The sequence below is a fragment of the Corvus moneduloides genome, chromosome 3 (genome assembly GCF_009650955.1).
Source record: "Corvus moneduloides isolate bCorMon1 chromosome 3, bCorMon1.pri, whole genome shotgun sequence".
NCBI classification, from domain to species: Eukaryota; Metazoa; Chordata; class Aves; order Passeriformes; family Corvidae; genus Corvus; species Corvus moneduloides.
In genome coordinates, this window is record NC_045478.1 from 103,990 (window position 1) to 125,377 (window position 21,388).

Below are 21,388 nucleotides of genomic sequence, written 5' to 3' on the forward strand. Positions count from 1 at the left end.
TTTTGTACAGTAACTTTTGAAGAAAGCTTGGTTACATAATCAATTTTTCATTGCTCTAATTTGTCATCAGCTTTTTTAATCTGCAGATTTTCTTTGCAATTGTTACATAATTTCATTAACATTCTTGATAAAGATGTCAAATAGCTGCAGACTCTGGGATTCTTTAGGACAAATCCTTACTTACGCATTTAATGTATTCTACCAATGCTTGTATAACATGTGGGGCCAAGAACAAGGCCTTAGAGAAATTTATGATGTCAGCAGCTACTTTTACCAACACGGACTTGTAATGAATTGAAGAATGATGTTTACAGAAAACTCTTCTCTGTGAAACCACATTGGTTGGGTCTTACTTATGATGCCCCTTACTGTCAGTTGTTGGTGTGTCTGGGAGACTTCAGACTAAGCTGTACTTATGCTCATCACACAGCTTATCTTTTATAAAGTACTGGCACTCTTGAGTTTTGCTTTGGGGGCCTGAAGGATTTTTTTTTTTGGAGGAGAGAGAATATATTTTGGTTTGCAAGTTGTTCAGTTGTTTTGTTTTGTTTATTGCTTAATTCTCAAGTGTTTCCCCATTGTTCCAAGATTTGTTAAAAGTCATTTATAATTCAATAATTTTCAGGAGATAACTTACCATCCTTCCCTCCAAGTTATGCAATGCAGTAGCTTTAGAATGGTTTAAGCTCTTTTAATAATGCCAAAATGTCAAAAAATTTGAGCTGTTCTATTGAGAGGAAACTGTAACATGGGGTGCGCTTCACACGGAGACATCCACTTAAGTTTGTCATTCCTGCCTGCATGGAACAGTCTGATGCTGAGTGTGGCGTGTGAGAATGAAATCATTGCAGTCATACACTTAGCTCTATCACTGTATCAGGTTGGGGTACATCATTAGTTTGTCATATCCCTATTGGTCAGGACACCACCCCTGTGCCAGGCAAGCTCTTCCACTGCTTCTCTTTCCTTGGAGTGACATTACCTATAAATCAAATGTTTCCCTGTGCCACTGCAGGTGTTTGGGAGCAGAGCCATGGCCTGGGATCAGCTCCTGGAGCAGTCTGGTCCTCAGTGCTTGCTTGGTGACCTTCATGGCAAGTGGAGGGTTAATGTCATCCTGGGATGCTGTGTGACTGATGCTGGTAATGAAACCAGCACTAAGCATGACATTATTTCTTGGAAGTGTTGCTTGACTCTGAAAGCCAGCTGCCTTCAAAATTAAGTAGGTCAATCTCATCATTAAAATACAGTGAAATGAGAGTGAGATTGGAGGGGGTGGTGGTTATGTTGGACAGCTCTGCTGAGACATTAATTAGTGCAGTGTCCTCTTTTATGCATGCTGTATCAGGTCCAAAAACCCATCTGAATTATGCTCAAAGGTCGTCTGAATCAGAGGCTTTTGTTTTCAAAAAGTGCAGTTGCATTTCAGAAGCAAGCCTCTGTCTTTCTTTGGAAGCAGGTAACAAAAGCTAGGTATTACTCAAACACACAGCCTGCATTGAACCACAGAATTGACCATAACCAGAGACATGGTCCAGTGACTGCCTGGGGAGGCAGAGCCAAATTAAAGTAAAGGAAAATCACAGCCAGTGCTGTCAGCTTTTTTTCCTCAGTTCTTCCTCATGGCCAAGGAGGCTCTTGGCCCTCTGCGGCACTGCAGCGTGGGCTGGTCCCTCATCTGCTGTTGGCTGGCCCTGCTCCCACTGGGCCACAGCCCAGGCACCTGCCACAGCAGTCGGTGCCTGGATGGGTTGGTACCTGTGGTGCCATTTTTGTGGACTTGGTAAAGAGGTAAACCTCAAAAGAAGACTTTTCCACACATAGAATCATAGAATGCTTTGGGTTGGAAGAGACCTTTAAATCTCAACTAGGACAAGGCCCTGCCATGAGCAGGATTGTCTTCTACTAGATCGGGTTGCTCAGAACCCCATTCAACCTATCTTGAATGCTTCCAAGGATGGGACACTCACCACCTCTCTGGGCAGCCTGTATGTGTGTCCGGCCACACACATTGTGAAAAACTTCTTCCTTACATCTAAGTTGACTCTCCTTTGGTTTAAACCATTGTTCTTTGTCCTATTGCACCAGGCCCTACTAAACAGTCCATCCCCATCATTCCTGTAGGCTTCCTTTAGGCACTGGAGGGGCTCTAAGGTGTCCCCAGAGCCTTCTCTTCTCTAGACTGAACACCACCAGTTCTCCCAGCCTGTCTCCAGAGCAGAAGAGCTTCAGCCCTCAGAGCATCTTCATGGCCTCCTCTGGTCTCACCCCAGCAGCTCCGTGTACTTCCTCTGCTGAGAACCTCAGTGCTGAGTATCTTCAATTAGATTTTGCTGCAGCTGCAATTGGAATTTCCAAAAAAAATTTGACAAGGTCCTAGACGTCTTTAAAAAGCAAGACTGCCATGAATTAAAAAGGATGGGTTGTCTGGTGAGGGCTAGAGGAAGCATTTGGAGGAGACATTTGGCGTTTTCAGGGGAGTGAGGCCACTGGGGGAATCCTGCAGGGATCCACATTAACACTGGACTGTTCAAAATGTTTCCCTCATGATACAGGAAGTAAATGGGCAGGAACTAAGGTTTGAGAATTACACAGAGCAGTAAAAATGAAAGATAACCACAAAGAAGTGCTGAAGCATCTTAGAATACTGAGTGCTTGAAGATGAAATGGCAGATGAAATTCAGTATTATAAAATGAAAGGGCCCAAATAACATCTATATATTGCCCTTGCAGCCTTCAAAGATGGTTTGCATTGGTGTTCAAGATGAGGATATCCTGAAAGCCTAGAGGGTTACTTCATAACTTCTTACTGCTGAACTCTTTCCTCTTCAAAACGTTTTGCCATGCTACATCAAATACCATCTTTCAAGACAGACTCCAACCACCCTGGCCCTGGCCCCTGCCTCAGAACTGCTGCTGTGCAGAGTACAGGCAAAGCAGGGAGGACACTTCCAGCCTACATGCACTGGCTCCAGGTGCTGCATCAGAGCCCACCTGCCTACTGTAGGGACATCACTGACATAAGTGGCTGGCTCAAAGGTCTGAGGCCAATCTGCACAGCTCCCTCCAGATGGGGTGGCTGGGTCCATGCCTCCCAAAAAATTCTGGTCTCTGATGTTCCTGGCCACCTCTCATCACCAGCCACTTTGATGCAAGGACTACTGCAGAACAGTCCCTGAGCAGGAGAGGGAGGTTCCATGGCACCACACCACTGCCAGGCCTGGTGCACACATGTGGCTCTCCATCACACAGGCTGCCCAGTCACTGCCTTGTCTCACTGTCCCATGTCCCTGACAGCTCCCTGTCCTATGCCGTGGCGATACAGGTGTCACACAGGTTTGCCCTCCTTCCCACACCACTTTGGCTCTGCACCTGGCCTTGTGGAGCACTGCACTGAGCAGAGACGTGTGGCAGAGCCAGGCTGCACAATGGCAAGCACATACTCTCCCCCTTCTCCAGGAACTTCATCTCTGCTCCCAAAATATGGGAACAGTCACACAGTCAGTGCAAGCAAACACAAGGAGTGGATCCCAGTGCCAGTGATGCAGATGGCAAATTACTGGCCTTGTCAGAAGCAATGCCAGGGAGAGGGTGTCAGGAGAATGGCAGCAAGACAGCCCTTGAGGCGGAGGAGTGTCTGGAAACTAAATCAACATTCCCCAGTCTCAAACTGAGAGGACGATCAGCCCTGGTCTCCATGTGGGCCAGGCCAACATGGGCTGAAGTTCTACCCCAGACATGGAACAGGCCATTCCAGTCTCTGCAGCAGCCATGTATATGCTTGGCAGCTGTCAGGCATCTAAAGAGAAGCTGTCAGCACATCCCCCTCAGTTTCATAGTTTCTAGGCTAAACAACCCAGGCTAATTTAGGCTTTCACCATAAGCTGCTTTGCCCAAAACTCCCTCTTAAGGGAGTTGTATTGGGTTTTCATGGCAGGGTTTTGGTAGTGGGGGGGGTTACAGGGATGGCTTCTGTGAGAAGCTTCTAGAAGCTTCTCCCATGTCCAGCAGCGCCAAAGCCAGCTGACCCCAAGACAGACCTGCCGTTGGCCAAGGCGGAGCCCTTCAGCAATAGTGGCAGTGCCTCTGGGATTTAAAAAGGGAAAAAACTGTGCACAGCATCAGCCAGAGATAAGGGTATGTGAGAGCAATAGCCCTGTAGCCCCCCCCAGGCCAACGCAGAAGGAATGACAGAAGGTGCTCCAAGTGCTGGAGAAGAGATTCTTTTGCAGCCTGTGGGGTCCAGGGGTAGCAGGGACCCACCTACAGCCCACGAAAATCCACATGGCAGCAGAGACCCACTTGCAGCTACCAGAGGTCCATCGGGGAGCAGAGACCCACTCACAGCCCATGGAGAAGCCCGTGTGAGAGCAGAGGAAGAGTGTGAGGACCCTCCCCCTGAGGAGGAAGTAGTGGCAGAGACATGCTGTGATGAATTCATCTCATTCCCTGTCCCACTGCACTGCTGGGGGGGAGGAGGGAGAGAACTTGGGAGAGAGAACTAAGCTGGGGAAGAAAGGAGGTGTGGTGAGAAGATGGTTTTACGATTTGGTTTTATTTCTCATTACCCTACTTCGATTTGCTTGGCAATAAATTAAACTAATTTCCCAAAATTGAGTTTGTTTTGCCCATGACAGTAACTGGTGAGTGAGCTGTCCCTGTCCTTATCCCAATCCATGAGTGTTTCATTATATTTTCTCTTCCCTGCCCAGCTGAGGGGCGGAGTGATGGGGCAGCTTTGATGGGCACCTGGTATCCAGCCAGGGTCATCCCATTGAGTTTTCCAGCCAGTCCCAGGTGAGTTTTCTCCCTCCCTGAAGACCAAGCCCGTGGCTGGACACCAAACCCAGAAGAGATACCAGTACTAACAGGCAAAACATCAGGCATCAGAGCCAGAGCAGGTTTCCAGAAGGCTGTATGCCCATTAGAGAGGGGCATGACACCCCCTTTTTCATGGCAGCTGGTCACTACAGAGCAGCATCTGCCTTGGGGTGCAGTGTTTGCCCAGTGCTCCCATTCTCTTGATGAAGAGGGTTAGCTTTCCTGCATCACGTTCAGTGCTTTGTGCTTTTATCTGAGCAATAACAAATAACCTTCTTTTCCGGGATGGGCTTTGACAGAGCTGCTCATCAACTTCCATCAGTTGTATGTTCACTGACCATGACAGTGCTGAATACTTTTGCGGTTGATACACCTGTCAGATCACTTTTCAGCTTTACCAGGCTCTTGGCTTGTGTTGACTTCATGTGGTGTAAATGATCTGGGAAAGGGCTGAGTGGTAACACTATTATGAATATATTGACACACAGGAAACCCACGTCTCAAACACCATATGCTGTCTAGTTGTCCCATATTAAAAGGGTAAAAAATAAATGATCAGCTGTGAAAGATGACCAGGGTCTGCTGTGTTGCAGATGGTGCAGTGCAGATAGATAGCAAACTGTTATTACTTGTTTCTTACAATAGAAGCTAGGAAGCGCCAGAAGAAGTAATTGGGCATCTGGTCTAAATGCAACAGAATAAATTACTTTTCACATAGCACATAATTACACAGCAAAACTCTTGACTTCACAATACCCTGTGATAATAAAAAGTATAAATGTCTGTTCTTGGGCAGCACTGAATTCCCCAAATCCAATTATGCAGCAGATGGCAAAAAGATGCCCTCACAAAATAAATAAACACAAAAGGAGGATCAGGAATTATTAATGATTAGTGGGTATTAATGATTTGCAGATTGACTTTCCACATTTCATAAAGTTCACGAAGTGTTGATAAAGTGCTGATATCCACAGCCTGGTGACAGGTCTGAACGTGTTCCTTGGGTGAGGACAATAGGGGACTTTCCTGTAGCAGCTTTATAGAAAATGTCTGTGGTTTGCTGTACCTTTGCCCTCCATTATTAGTGTCACGGGAATTAGTGTGTTAATTCCACTTCCATGGGAGAGAAATGGAGGATACAGCAGTCAGCACACAGACATGACTCAGTGGATGGGAATGAACCCTCACAACCAATTTGGAACATGGAGACAGCTAATGTGAAGCAGCAGCCACAGAAGCCCTGGTGAGAGGGCATGGTGGGCAGGCATGGGGCTGGTTGGGAGACAGTCTGGGGTGCAGAGGCCGGTCTGGCATTCACACCCTGTCCAGCCCTCCTCTAGGCCAGCCAGCAGCTGGTTGAAGGGCAATGCTCACCTGGAAAAGGCCATCTGAGTCACAGTTTCAGTTGCCAGCTGCTTCCATAGGCACAGCTAGGTCACAGATGGCCTATCGGAGGCTCTGGAGCAGGAAAAGGGAGCAGCCAGAATATGGGGAAAATAATTGCCTGAGTGTTGTGTCCCTGGAGGAGAACAGTTACAGAGGTCTAGGACCCCCATGTCACGACCCAGCTACTGCAGGTCATGTTGTGCTTTCATAAATCTGTGAATGCTTGCCTCACTAGTTAGAAGCTAACTAAGGCTTAGATTAGGGACAAAAAAATCCATGCATCCTTTGTGGGTTTCATTTAATCAATAACATTTATACCCTATGAAGAATGGGGCAGATTCTGCACAGGCATATCATCAATCCAAACCTTTCCCAGTTGCAGAGGTCAGTTCCTGATGTGCTGGGCAGAGGAAGATGACAGCAGGGTGATGTGATGCAGGTACATGAGGCTCCTATATTGTGGGCAGGGCATCCTCTTGCTGCCAGCACCTCACATTTGCTAGGGGCAGGCTGGGACTTCGGAGCCCGCGGGCCAGGCTGTAGAAGTGAGGATGGGATCTCAAGGCTGCTGCTGGATTTCCCCACTGAATTCCAAGTACATGGCACTGCAAGGCATATAATACAATTTAGATGCATTAGTTCCTGATTTGTGATTGCAAATTGAATTTTGCCTGGCCAAAACCCCAAATACTCAAATGGTAATTAAATGTGTGTGAAGGATTTGCACTCTCAGTATTTATTATTTATAGACTGAACCCACAAATGCAAATGCCGTCACCTGCTCCCAAAGCACACCATGCTCCCTGTGCACAGTCACTGAATTCCCAGGATTGTCCAGCGTGTCCTTTCCCATGTCCAGCACTGATCTGGAAGGTGTGTGAAGCCTGGGAATGCCAGCCAGCCAACAGTGATGCCTAGGGCGATCAGACACAAAATTCCCCAATCACAGCATAATTCTCACCCTGCACAAGCAATAGGGCTGCAGCCTGGAGCATAGGGAAAGGACATAGAAACCAAATCACTTTTAAGTAGTTTGGGGGGAGGGTGCACAATAAACTGTCGCACACTGCTAATGGCTACCTGTTTCTGCTATCAAAAAAATGGCATTACTCACTGATACCCAACACTGACAGCACTGAGCTTTTCAAATAACGTTTCTGAGCACTCCTGTGCAGGCCAGAACAGTGCTGGGCAAGCCAGGGATCCTTGGCTGGTGGCAAAGACAGGCTATGGAGCAGTCAACATTAAAATCAACAGCTAGCTCTGCAATAACCAAGTGGTTCTCACAGTGACCAAGCGAGAATGGACTTTACAGAGAAGACATAACTGGCAAACTGTTCCCGTAAAACCTCTTGCAGTCACAGTTTTACAGTTGCCAGCTCTACCCCTGGTTTTCCTGAAGTTCCCTCCCCATAATGCAGACAGAGGGAGAAAGAGCTTTGAAACAGGACTCTGCTGGGAAAGCAACATCAGGCTCACCCTCCTCCTGCTGTGGACTGCAGCAGCAATGAAGCTCAGCACAGGAAAGAGGCAGTCTCCTGATCTGCCAAGGGTGTCTGAAAAGCAGCACTGAACAACCTAGACGGGACCATTTTGATCACCTAACCTGCCATGCAGCTGCAGTGAACATAAATTCTGACAGGCTTCAGTTTCCACTTAGCTGGAACTTGTCTCTTGAACACAGGCACCACAGATTAAATCCTTTGCATGGCAGTGTGACTACCCTGGTCTTCCACAGCTCTCCCCAAAGCACAGACCAATTCTCCTATAACTAGGAAAGACCTTTTGAAGTGACCAAAATAAAGACTTTCAGGGGGCCTTAGGGCACTGAACTATGGATGTCTGTGCCCACATGTCTGCACACATGCAAGCACTGGTGTACTTTTGCTGTGGGCTGACTGCATCCAGGGCATGGTCTAAGCTGCCATTTGGCTCCAGCTATGTTACACAGCAGGAAAACACAGGCTGTAGCCAAGGACATCAGCTGGACAGAGAGGAGCCTCAGGAGTCCCCAGGTCTGCCCAAAACCACAGCTAGGCTGAGCCGCCTTAGCAGACCCCTTGGAAACCATACATTCCATCTTGGCTTTCAGTCTGCATTGCTCACAGAAAGTAGTAGGTTACTGCTGTAAGGTAGTAGAGGATGATTTGGATTAATTTCCTTATTTCTCTACCGCTTCATTAGGCACATCCAGTGCTGCCTTTCCTGGGGGTGGGGCAGGGCCCATGCCTGTGTCTTCATGCACACGTGGAAGAGCACCCTGGAGGGTCAGAGCACCCCCAGCTGCAGAGGAGCTGTGGGACTGTGCTGGGGGCACCAGCCCGAATGTCGGCATCTGTCAGTGACCAATAGTCGTGACACCAGTGCTGCTCGCTGCCATATGCGTGATCATGGGCCCACGGCCCAGGACAGGTGCCTGCATGTGGAGCCTCGCGTGCTGGGGAGAGGGGCCGCTGGGGGTTACTGGGAGTACAGCATGGAAATAGTTGGCACTGGGGGCTACTGGGGGTGCAGCACGGGGAGAGTGGGCGCTCGGGGTTACTGGGGGTGCAGCCTGCGGTGGGGCTTTGGGGGTTACTGGAGAACGATGTCGAGAGTAACGCTGGTGGTTCCGGGGGCCCGGTAACAGGGTGGAAGCGGTACTAGCGGTTTGGGGGTACGGCTCGGGGGACTGGGGGCGGTGCCGGCCACTCCGGGGCACGGCTGAGAGGCGGCGCCGGAGCCGCCGCGGTGTCGGAGCCGCTGCGGTGCCGCTCGGGGGCGGGCCGGGCCGGGCGGCCGTTCCGCCCCCCCGTGCTGCGGCCGGGGCTCGGCCCCGCTCCGTCCCGCGGCGCAGGGAGCCGGGCCGGTGTCAGGGCCGCCGCCCGGCCGGGCCGTAGCCCCCGCAGCCATGGCCCGCGTCTCGGCGATGATCAGCCCCGTCCTGGTGCTCTTCGGCTGCGACCTGTGTTTCGTGCGAGCCAGTAAGTGCGTCCGGGCCGGGAGGGCACCGGGGCTGCGCGCCGCCGCGGGGCTGGCGCCCGCCCCTGCTGTGGGCTGCGGTCCTCGCCAGATACCCGCGCCGGCCTCACCGCATCCCCGGCGTGGCCTTTGCCGCGATCCCCGAGGACTCCGCGGGCACCCCCGGGGCGCCGCGGCCTCCGAGCCCCCTGTGCCTTCGACGGTGTCGCGTCCCCTCCCCGGGGGGACGGCTGCTACCGCGCTGCCCTTCCCGGGGGCTCCCAAGGGCTCCCGCCACGGGCGGGGTGCGGGTAGCAGTGGGTGTTCTGCGCCCCGCGGAGCGCGGCCCCCGTGAACCGTCCTACCCCGAGGGAGCCCCTGCCCCGGGCAGGGACACTCAGGGCTGCGGCGGGCTGGGGCCGGCCGGATGACGGGGATCCTGTCCCTTCCGGCCGGTGTTCGCTGGGACATCGAGCTCAGTGCACCCGAGGCGCCGCTGTCCTTGTGTCCTTTCACTCGCCGGGATGGCCCGCTGTCAGCAGCCGCTTCCTGCTGTTTGCCCCGCGACCGGTTACTGAGATATTAAATCGAATTGCGAGTACCAGACGTGTTCTGCTACATTCTGCCGTGTTGCAAAACACGTAGTGACGGATTCATGAAGAGATGCAGTTGGGGTGTTAAAAAGGGGCCACTTATTTTTAGATGTGCAGTCTGGTGCTTACTCCCTGCTGCAGCAGTAAGTTGGGCAAACATCTGGGTGCCCTTGAGCAGCAGCCCCAAGGGCATGGGCCAGGGGGCAGGGGTGGTCCACTCTCCGGATCACAGCAGAATGGGGATGGCACCGGTGGAGCCGTGCCCTGTCCCTCTGCAGCACCAAATCTGCCAGCATCCCTCGTGAAGGGTATCTGTCTGTTTCCCTTTGCTGACCCATGGAGCCGGGATGCATGGCATATCTGATCCCATGTCCAGCCGCCCACCGGCCATCCCTCCCACTGTCCACTGCCTATCCCTGCTGCTGCTCACTGGCCATCCCTCCCACTGCCCTCTGGCCATTCCTTCAACTGCCCACTGGCCATACCTCCCAGTGTCCAACCACAGGCTGCAGTGCTGCTGGCTCCTGTACACAGCCCAGCTCTTCCCGCCCCTTAATCAGGCCCAAAGGAGCACACTGCTGTACAGACAGGACAAAACCTGTGCCAGGCCTTAAGTAAATGACTGTGCTTTCTGTGGGGGTACCCCTTTGGTAATATGGCTTTAATAAAAAGTGAAGCTGGATCATTTATAAATGATGTAGAATCATTAGCAGTTAATACATTGAGCTAAACAGTGGCACACTTTTCCCAGAGAGCCCAGCAGCATCTTGACTTTACAGCCAGAATGTGTTGGCTTCAGAGAGCATGCTTTTTGGAGCCCTTGCGTTCACAGACCTTTATGGCAACAGCTCTGGCACGAAGCTGCCCTGATCTCAGCTGCAGAGCAGGCTGGACAGTATTAGATGCAATGTGGGGATTATACACAAAGCTTTGTCCTTTTGAGGTCTTGTAACAACTTTGAGGTCTCATCTGAATTTCATAGAATCCTGGAATGGTGTGGATTAGAAGGGACCTTAAAGTCCATCTCATTCCACCCCCCTGGTATGGGCAATGACACCTTCCACTAGACTTGTTTGCTCCAAGCCCTGTCCAACCTGGCCTTGAGCACTTCCAGGGATGGGGCAGCCATAGTTTCTCTGGACAACCTGTGCCAGGGCCTCACCACCCTCACAGGGAACAATTTCTTTTCAATATCCCATCTAACCCTGGCCTCTGGCAGTGGGAAGCCATCCGCTCCTTGTCCTGTCACTTTGTCCAAAGTCCCTCTCCAGCTCTCTTGGAGCCCCTTTAGGCACTGGAAAGGGCTCCAGTATCTTACCAGAGCATTCTCTCCAGGCTGAACAACCTCAGCTCTCCCAGCCTGTCTTCAGAGCAGAGGTGATTGCCATTAAACATTGCTCTGTGTATCTAGGGTGAACTTCGCAAGTTTTGATTTCTGAGGCTTCTTGTCTTGTCTCTTCCTGATGGGTGTGCAAATCCCGTGTGCTCAGAAATGTATTTTCTGTAGTTCATTCAGCATCAAACTGATCAAGGAACACTGGTTTTTCTAATGCAGAACTGTAGCCTGGACACCAGGTCTCCTGTCACATAGGCTCAGGGCTGCTGGCCTGGAGTCTGCACCAAGTGTGCTTACGATGAGTGAGTTCTGGGGCACTGACAAGCCAAGTGCATTGTGGCTCCATTATGCCCCCATGTCCTCTCACCCTTCTACTGCCAGTGAGGGACAGTCCCTGCACAAGGCCTGTGCAAGCTCTGGCTAAATACAGCTGGAACACTTGCCAGCCCTGTGTGGACTCAGCAGCATGGCTTGTGAATTGGTGCAGTGCCTTTGTTCTCAAATCATCAGGTGACTCAGTCCCAGGGCAGTGTCTCAGCATCCCCAGCCTGAAAACCTCAGCTGGGACAGGCTGGGCTCCTTGCAGAAGCCTAGAAAATTCTCGATCAGAGCTGGACAGCTGCTACAAACTCCATCCACAAACTTCTGTGTCGCAGAGATGTCAGACCCTGTCTTTAATTTCCTCACATACACTTAAAGGTTGGTAGTCAAACTGTCCCCATTGCGCATATTCAGGACTTTTAAAATTCTGTTAGATGTAAAAAAAACACCTAATTCATTACGGTGGATGTATCCTGGAAGCACCATGTCCTGTTCTTGTCCCGAGGCCAGCTGGCAGAGTCTGGTCATATCCATGGTATCAAACTCATGAGTTCCAAAGAAGGAGGCACATCAGTGCTACCTGTGAGGAATGGTTTTCTGGCTTGTCCTAGCTCCCAAGCCATGCCCAAGAGTGGCTTGGGCACATATTGGCTGGTGCAGACCAAATTAGTCCTTGGACCAATCTCCCCCACTGGATTCTTGGGCTGTTCTGACCCCATTATGTTTGCTAGCACACACCTAGCTAGCTACCTAACTAGTGGTAACCTAGGTCAACTGTTCTTACGCTTGAAGACAAGCAGAAACATGCAGCCCCCCATACACCCACACTTTGAAATGCCTGTGTCTGGGACAGTGCAAGGGAGCAGTTGTTTGCTGGCTGACACGGTATTAGCTGAGCAGCTGACCTGACACCAGCCGTGGCTGGGATGGAAAACCAGACTAGGCTGGAAAATGGCCCAGTGGAAAAGGACCTGGGGGTGCTGGCTGACGGCAGCTAAACGTGATCCGGCCCAGAAGGCTAAGAGCATCCTGGCTTGTGTCAGCAATAGTGCGGCAGCAGGACTGGGGCAGTGATTTCCCCCTTCTGCTGGACACTGCTGAGGCACCTTGAATCCCGGTGTCAGTTTTGGGCTGCTCACAACAAGAAAGACATTGAGAGGGGCTGGAGTGTGTCCAGGGAAGAGAACAGAGCTGGGGAAGCGACTGGAGCACAAGTCTGATGGGTGGCTGAGGGAGCTGGGGGAACTCAGACTGGATAAAAGGAGGTTCAGGGGGGACCTTCTCACTCTCTACAACTCCTTGACAGGATGGTGGAGCCTGGTGGGGGCTGGGCTCTTCTTCCAGGGAACAGGTGACAGAACAAGGGGAAATGACCTCAAGTTGTGCCGGTGGAGGTTCAGGTTGGGTATTAGGTAAAATTTCTTCACTGAAAGAGTGGTTAAGCATTGGACAGGCTGCCCAGGACAGTGATGGATTCAGCATCCATGGAAGTGTTCAAGAAATGACTGGACATGACACTTTGTAATGTGGTTTAGTGGGCATGGGGTTATTTGGTCAAAGGCTGGAGTTGATGATCTTGGAGGTCTTTTCCAACCACAATGATTCTATAATTTCATCTGCAGGAAGCTCAGCTCCTCTGCCAACAGAGTACCTACACCCCGAGCGGTGGACAGGGCTGAGTCTGTGGCTTTGTTCAGCCTGTTTTGCTGTTGGCTTGTAGGCGAGCACGGTGTGCATGCAGACAAGGCTTAGAGACTCCCTCTCTCTCATAGGTTAGTTATGAACCAGATTCCCACAGGCAAAACTCTAGAGAGACACACTCTCTGTGGGATAAAGGATGTTTGAGTCTATCTTTGAATCCTTTCCAGTTTTCCTGACTCAACCTGTTATGAAGGAGAAAAACAGAATCCTGTGGTGTCCTTGTCTCTGGTGACCCTCTCTCCTGGTGGTGTGTCAAACTTCTGGAGACACACTCAGTCCCAGGGTCTCTCTTAGAACATGTTTTCTGGGCTCTCCTCTCTTTTAATTGCCCTTGGCAGACCACAACCCTGAATTTCTCAGAGTGGGAACCACAGCCTTCCTCTGGTTTGAGCTGAAGCTGGGTATATTCAGATCTGAATGAATGCACTTAAACAGCTGGTCTGCAAAAATCACCTTTCCTTGTCACTCTATCTGGGGTTGTTGGTGGTGTCATGGTTGTCCTTTCTCTTGTTCTCAGGTGCCCCCTGGAACTCTTTTTCTGTACAAATCACAGGACTGACTGTGTGCTACACAGGCAGCTTGTAGAAGGGCACTGACTTATATGTGGGGAGTGAGAACACACAAACAGCAGCCTCAATGTCTTTCATGTGCTCCTGTGTCTAACTTCCAGACAAAATTTGGCTTTGTGTGCAGGACTGTGTGGGATCCTGCTGTGCTCTTAATGCTGTGAAATCTCAAAGTGGCAATGGTGCAGACCATGGGTCAGTCAGGTCCACTTTCCATAGAACAGCAATGGCCAAGCATTGCTGCCGGCTTTGCAGCCAACAGCACTGCACTGCTGGTGATGCCTAAGATTTGTAGCTTTTTATATTTTTCATATATTTGGGGCTTTGTAGATTGTTAATGCATGGTTGTAGCTTTTAGTACTTTTCCTATCTTTCTTCCCTACATTTAGGAACAATAAAATAACCTTATAAACACATTCCTAAAAATATTATTTAGTCTTAGTCCAAGAAGAGAACCAGGTACAAGGACATTCTGTTTTCCAACCAGAATCTGGAGCAGGCATAACAAAACTGGGGCAAAAGAAACTTCTGGACTGCTTCCAGTGGGGCAGGACCCCAGGAATTATTACCTAACCAACTAACCTTTTAATTGGACCGTATATGATAAGTATACTAATCGACTTACCTTATAAAAATTGTAACATTACTATACCAAATATGATTTTTGCCATATTGTGTACCTGAAAGCTTTCAAGTAAAGGTTTACTTTTATATTCATTCTAACGTTGTTGGGAAGATCTATTCTGTTTTCTAGGCATCACTGGGACAGCCAGCTCTGCCTTCAGCATTGGCCTTTCCTCCATGCCCTGGAGCAAGGAGTAATGCCAGGCAGAGGAGATGGCCAGATTGAGTCGTAGAGTGTGTTTATTCCAAGGTGCCCCATTTCTGTGTCACAATCAATATATCATTGCTGTATCTGGGCTGCTTCCTAGGCAGTTCTGGGTGGTGTGCTATGCATTTGTGGTGTGCCCATCCATGGGGCAACCCCAGAGCTCTGTGCCTGCGTACTCCTCATGCACACAGTGGGCAGCTGCCTGCCAGCCCAGGAAGCACCGTGCTATGTGTGTGCTGCTGCTGGCAGGTCTCATGCTTGTCCATCTGCTGTGCCACTCATCTCCTGGGGACAGGTTTACCAAGGAAGGCACTCCCTGTAGCCCTAGCCAATATGGTGCTATTGGCAGGTGTTGGAGAGGCCCCATGGTGATGTGCAGGGCTGAGTGCCTGTTCTGAGACATCTTCTTTTGCCTCTTTCCTGTGCCTCGCCTTGGTCCATGCCTGGGTCACCCAGACAGGCCACCGTCCCCTGTCAATGTGACTGTGACGCAGCTGAAGGCAAACTCTGCCACAGTGTCCTGGGATGTGCCAGAAGGAGACGTGGTCATCGGCTATGCCATTCTTCAGCAGGTATCCAGGATCTGTCCCCAGGGGGCTGGGGACACTGATTACCAGCATGCTCCTGTGTCCTTTTGCCACAGTCCGGGGCTCCTCTGGCACCTGCCCGAGGACATCTCTGCTGCTGAGCAGCCCTTGCCAGGGTGCCCCATCTGAGCCATCCATCCTGGTGGGAGGCAGAAGACTGTGGGCTGCATTGGGGGGGTAGTCCCTCCAATGGCTTCCCTGGGATTTCTCTAGGTAAGGATGGTGCTTCAGCCATGACATAACCCTTCTTTGCTTGCCTTGCTCTGTCTATGCAGCCCTGGGTGATGGTGGCTTCTCCAGGGAGGTGCCTGGCTCTCAGGCCACACAGGGATGCTGAATAGGCAGTGCTGGCCAGTCTGGCCCACCCTGGGGTGGATGGTTGCCTGGGAAGGGAGGAGTGAGGGCATAGCCCTGCAGCTGGGGGCTTGTGCCTGGTGCAGCTGGAAGCAGCCTCCTGGGGGTGACAGCTTTTCCCTCTGGCAGAGGCAGGATGGGCAGATGCAGCGCTTCATCCGGGAGGTGAACACCACCAACCGTGCCTGTGTGCTGTGGGACCTGGCAGAGGATGCTGACTACATCATCCAGGTGCAGAGCATTGGCCTGTACGGGGAGAGCCAGGCTAGCAAGCGTGTCCACTTCCGCACCCTGAAGGAGACTGATCGCCTGCCTTCCAACAGCTCCAACCAAGGTGAGGCACCTCCTTCCAGCTCGCCCAGGTGCTGCTGGTGGGGCCATACCTGGAGGCCTGTACAGCAGATGAGCAGGGATTCAGCAACCAGTGAGGAAGGTGCTGCCCTGAGCAGCAGGCTGCTGGGGACACACAGGGTTGTACAGGCTGCTGTTGTGTCCACTATGTGTCCACAATAATGTCCCCAAGCTGTGGTTTGCAGCCTTCCTAACCCAGGTCTTAGAACCCATTCAGCTAGGCAGACTGGCCAGGAGAGCTGCTGAGGCCTGCCCAACTGCTGCCCGTAGGAAGCCAGAACTGAATAGACTTTCAGATCTTCCAGTCTGCAGGCTACCAAAGGATAAATGACTGAGTTCCATGGTCTCCCTTACTACTCATACCTGTGTTGTCTTGGGGTTGCCTACATGCTGGTCCATGAGAGATAATCCAGGAGTCCCAGAGAGATGGTGCCCATAGAGGGCATGGGAGTCTGTCTCCAGCACTAACCATGAGAGGGATCTTGAGTATGGCAGGGCAAGCAGATGGCTGACTTTCCTCAGAAGTTCTGTGTTCAACTGACCTGACCTGCCCTGGTCACTGTGTAGAAAGAGACCTTACTGATTCCCTACATGAACCCAAACAAGCTGTTGGAATCCCTGACTATCTTTGTAGCAAGGATGGTTTATCTGTCACGGGAAAGCTACAGAATGTCTGGGGGTCCTCTCCCCAGACAGAATGTCATCCCATACCCTTCCTTGTTTGGGGGAGGTGGGCTTCTCTCCTTTGGAGTTCCTCAAATCCTCCAGTGTTGCTGTAGTGGGAGAATATGTGCTGCCAACCCTGCTTGGGGGGGTCTCTTCTCTGCAGGTGACATCACCATGGAAGGGCTGGACAAAGACCGGCAGCTGCAGACAGGCGAGATTATTATCATTGTGGCTGTGCTGCTCATGTGGGCGGGTGAGTGCCACAAGCAGTGTTCTGGGGCAAAGGTACAATCCGTGGTTCAGAAAGAGGATGTGGCTCAAGGGAGTGCAGAGGCACATTGGTGAGGGTCTGGCACCCTTTCTAGTAAGTCTATTGAGTCCCTCTAGGAGTTGGAGCCAGTGGGGTAAAAGGAGCAACCACAGCCACTGCTCAGCAGTAATGGCCTGGAGTATGTGGAAGAGCAGGAGACAGAATGGGACCTGGAATTAGAGGGTGAGAGCATCCCAGCTGACAGTGAGGATTGTGTTGCTTGGGCCTTAGATGTCATGACTGATAACACTATCTGGTAGAGGCTGTACCTCAGTCTGCTAAAGCTGTAAAGTGGGTGATTTGCTCCTGTACAGCATGATTAAGGCCAGTGCTCCAGCAGGCAGCAGGTTGCCCTGGGAGCATGGGAGCCTAGAAGGTAAGTCAGCTCCTGACTGGTCACATGCAGCTGCTGTGAATGGGAAGTCATTGATCCCCTGCTCCCTTCCCAGTAAATGTGGATTTTGTAGTGGCATCTTGCAGAAACTTCTCCTTGCCCTGGCCTTGACACTTTTCTAGTGCGCTGGAAGAATATACAAGATGACTCCTGGTAGTTTACATCTGGCATGGGTTGATGTGTCAGGATGCCAACTGGAAGGAGTCAGGCCCAGTCCGTGTGTGTCTGTGTGTTATCACACACACACTGGGGGTTGAGTGAGTCCAGCATGGTCACACCTGGGGGCATAGCTCCAGATTCCTGTGTCCAGGGTTCCCAGGTGTGGGACATGCTGCATGAGATGCGTCCTGTTAAACCATGACAGAGTGACTGACCCCAGAGCCAGTTTGCACAGACAAGGACAAAGGCTGGCTTTTTTGAGGGTCACAAGCTCAGTAACTTTAATGCCTTGCTGGAGGCACTCCAAAACCCATGCAGCTGCCCACTGACCTCACTGTCCCTCTTTGAGTGCCTCAGCATCTGCCTTTGGTGAGTGCTGAGCACCTCACGTGTGGCCCAATGGCCTTAGCCACATCCATGTCTGTCTGTCCAAGGAAACTGGCCTGGCCACATATGCAGAGGTACCCGAGGTGGTGTAAGCTGATGCAAGTGGGGGTGTGGGTGTGCAGCACCCCAAGGAGCCCTGGATGCAACTGCTCTGCAGCTGGGATGCCGTCGGGAGGGGAGACAGAGGCAGCCACTGTGAGGGAGTCCTTCATCCAGTCTATCTTTCGGCAGCGGTGATCGCCCTGTTCTGCAGACAATATGATATCATCAAGGATAATGACTCCAACAACAACAAGGAGAAGACAAAGCCGTCCTCAGAACATAGCACGCCAGAGCGACCAAGCGGAGGGCTGCTGCGGAGCAAGGTGAGTGGGGAGGGCTGGCAGGGGGGATGGCATGTGGCATCTGCTGGGGCTTGCAGCCTGGACAGATTCTGACTCTCTCCAGAAATGGAAACACCCCAGCTTGTGCTCTCACCCCAGAGACTGAGGGCTTTTAGGGTGCAGCCCTGGTCTCCGGGGCAGTGTGTGTGCCCCATGGGTGATTGCAGGAGAAATATTGGAAGAGATGATAGGATATAACAGCTGGGAGAGCTCTTGCATTGCAGGGTGGTACCTGATCTCTGACTGTAACAGACCCTTCATCATGCCCCTCCAAGGCTGCACCTCTCCTGCACTGATGGACAGGTCTGGCTCCTGCCTGTTCAGGCAGGAGTGGACATGCTAGGCAGCTGTTCTCATGGTTCCTGCACTAGTCTGTCACTGCTCCCTTTCTGCCTTCACTTCAGCTGGCTCCAGGTCATCACCACACAAGTCATTCCAGAGCCCCTTCCTCACCCTGATGGGAGTGCTATGCCAGGCTGTGGATGGGGAGGGAGCAGTACCTTCATCTGGCTGTTCCCTCAGCACCTGACATTTCTCCCTTTGTTACCTGCCAAAGACAGTGATTTATAGCCCTGATGCTCTAATGGGACCGTATGTTAGGTTTTTGCTTGTGTCTCATCTGCCGCCTCTGTCAAGGGTGGGAACTCCCCTCACTGTGTTGCCTGACTGCTCCACTGATACCACATCTTGGTTTCCAGCAGATGTCAGGAGCAGAAACTTCCTGTTTGGACTTCAAGGCCCCAGTTCCCCTCCTCCAGATTTTTCAGCTTGCTGATTACTCCTTGCCAAAGAGATCCCTCCTCTTGGATCCCTACTCCAAACTGACCCTGCTCTGCTGAGGTCTGCTGGTCTTAATGCCTGCCACAGCCTGAGGGGCTCTGACATGGGGTCTGATCCCAGTGGTGCAGCAAAGCAGGGTCTTAAAGCAGATTTTTCTCTCATAGAAGAAATCTCCCTCGGTCAATATCATCGAGGTGTAAGTGCAGCACCAGTTCTGCCGTCTGGGATCTTGGGTGTCCTGCCAGAGCCAAAGCAGGCCTTGGAAGAAGAGGCCAGCACCAGGCGCCCAGCCTGGAATTCAGCATGCGACGATCCACGTATCAGAACTCCCGCTTTCCTGAGGGTACCTGTCTGGGGATGTGCATGGAGCCAGCTCCCAAGCCATGCATGCAGAGTGTGGCCCTGCCCATCCCACATACCTGGCCCCCCCTCCCCTCCCAGTGCGGAGCATGAAGTTGAGGACAGGTGGGGGCCCACACCACCGGCTAGGGTCGGGGGGAGCCAAGGGGAGCCGAGGGGCTGGTGCACTGGCCTGAGGGGAGGCCACGTCCCTGTGCGCGGGCTTGTCCAAAGCCCTGGGTGCAGCTGTGGCACTGGACCCCTGCCCAGCATCAGGGGGCAGACCTTGCTCTCAGCTGCCTGTTTGGCCTTGGGGGTTGCTTGCAGAGAGCAGGAGCTGCTCCCCTCAGGGCCCTGGGGCTGAGGGAACAGGGCAGTGCAGGCATTACCCCAGCACTGCCAGGAGAGCTGTGCCCAGGTGGTAGGAGGGTTTGTCTGTGGGGCTGGGCCCAGCCAGTACAGGGGATGAGCAGATTGCTGCTGAAGAACAGGGCTCCACTGCACCCTGTCATGGCTGTGCAGGGGCTTCAAATTCTCTGTCTACTGCAGAGGACAAAGACACAAGGGACAATGAGGAGCTAGTGCTGTCACAGTGCCTGGCCAGCCCGCAGAGCCTGCAGCCGGGGCAGGGAGTGCTGGTGGGAGCCCCACAGGGCTGGGGGAGTGGGCAGTGTCAGGGCATGGCTGTAGCTCTGCTGTGTCCCCAGTAGGGCTCAGTGCTGGCACATTCAGGCTTGTTGAGGGCAGCTGCCAAGCACTTTTTGAGCAGCACAGTGCCTGTGCTGCCTGAAGGAGACAATGTGGTGAGGTGTGCAAGATCTCACTTGGAGGGAATAGGGTGAAACAAGGAGGCTCCCTGCTGCCCTGGCTGCTGCTCTCCCTCCATGCTCTGCTCTGCAGCCTGCCACATACAGGCTCTGCAGCCCTGGACTCAAGCATCACAGGATCCAGCGTCTTCCAGGAATAAATCTCCCAGTAAAAGCACTTTCAGGACTTTTCCTTCCAGGTGCTGCTCAGCTCCTGCTGCAGGACTAGGCGGGGAATGGACAGGATAAGCAACTCCTGTGGCAGGGTCTTTTCAATAAAAGTATCCTGGCTCAAAGGCAGCATCAGAGCTGCAGGTCTGTGTGTGTCCATGCATGCATACATGTACGAGTTCTTGAATGCATGTGTCCTGGCCTGTAGGAGATCTGTTCCTGCATGTTGTGCAAGAGCTGGAGGTCCTCCATGGTCACCTCACACCCCTCTGGCCCTTAGGGAGAGCTGCTGCTGCGAGCTGGGCCATGTGGTGCTGCTGGACCAGCTGCAGGCTTTCCCACTGAGGGTGACATCTCTGCAGAGAGCAGAGGTGTCCCAGCAGCAGGACCAAGAAGAGGAACAAGGTCTGACCCTGACAGGCTGCAGGATGGAATGACCTGTGCTGCTCTCTGCTCAACTGAGGAGAGGGGTATCTGAGGAGCAAAAGCACCGTGGCGGTGGGATGCAACTGCTGCTGGGCTGTAACCTGGGCTGCAGGGAGCATGGCCACAGCTCCAGAGACACAAACACCTTGCTTTGCCTGCTAGCTTTTTTTTTTTTCAAGGAGGTACATCAGAAAAAAACTAGGGCTGTCAGGGAAGTATAAGAGTTTTAAGGATGTTCTAGTGCCCTGGAAAAGGTTTAGAAGTTCTGTCTTGGAAGGTCACAGCAGACACGCCTGCTGTTATGAGATTTTTAGTCAGGCCAGAGGCACACACAAAGAATCAAATGTGTAGCAGAGGTGAGGAACTAGGGAAGGCATGAAAAAAAGTCAAAACGCAGAGGTTGTGACCAAATAAAACAAACAACACAAAAGTCTGACATTAAATGTAAAATCAGGGGGTGTTGTTGAGGAAAAAACTGTCTCCCTCTGCAAAAAACCAAACCAAACCCCAATCCACCACTTCTTCTCAGGCTATGGCAGTGCAGGAGGGCAGGGAACTGCAGAGATGAGTGCTGGAAGCTGAGAGCCTGACAGTGACCTGCTTAGCCTAACAACAGTTACATGTTGCTCTGTACTGCCAGCTGAGGGAGAAAAGGCATGAAACCACATTCAATATGCGAAACTACATTCAATACGCAAAACCACAAGTGAAAAAAACCATGCACAGCTCCTGACTGATCCATGGCACTCCAGGCATCCCCAGTGCTTGTGGCACTCACT

At 51.9% G+C, this 21,388-nt stretch overlaps 1 protein-coding gene across 7 annotated transcripts; it reads left to right on the plus strand.

Annotated features, from left to right (window-relative positions):
• Nucleotides 1-8,992: 8,992 nt before the first annotated feature.
• FNDC4 (fibronectin type III domain containing 4) lies at nt 8,993-20,320 on the plus strand. Of its 7 annotated transcripts, none has more exons than XM_032103982.1 (7): nt 8,993-9,170; nt 14,953-15,068; nt 15,567-15,771; nt 16,618-16,707; nt 17,936-18,069; nt 18,786-18,927; nt 19,032-20,320. In XM_032103982.1, exons 1-6 carry the CDS (start codon nt 9,098-9,100, stop codon nt 18,924-18,926), a joined length of 759 nt encoding a protein of 252 aa, XP_031959873.1. In that variant the 5' UTR covers nt 8,993-9,097; the 3' UTR covers nt 18,927; nt 19,032-20,320. The 7 variants fall into 7 exon arrangements, with proteins under 7 accessions (XP_031959873.1, XP_031959867.1, XP_031959868.1 ...); XM_032103976.1 differs by having other exon boundaries at nt 9,000-9,170; nt 19,035-20,320; XM_032103977.1 differs by having other exon boundaries at nt 9,000-9,170; nt 18,789-18,927.
• The last annotated feature ends 1,068 nt before the right edge of the window (nt 20,321-21,388 follow it).

Excerpts from the sequence above, each read along its gene's own strand:
- FNDC4 (XM_032103982.1), top strand. The coding sequence starts at position 9,098 with ATGGCCCGCGTCTCGGCGATGATCAGCCCCGTCCTGGTGCTCTTCGGC. Across the intron at positions 16,708-17,935 it reads TGTGCTGCTCATGTGGGCGG|CGGTGATCGCCCTGTTCTGC; the intron begins GTGAGTGCCACA and ends ATCTTTCGGCAG. Across the intron at positions 18,070-18,785 it reads GAGGGCTGCTGCGGAGCAAG|CAGATGTCAGGAGCAGAAAC; the intron begins GTGAGTGGGGAG and ends CTTGGTTTCCAG.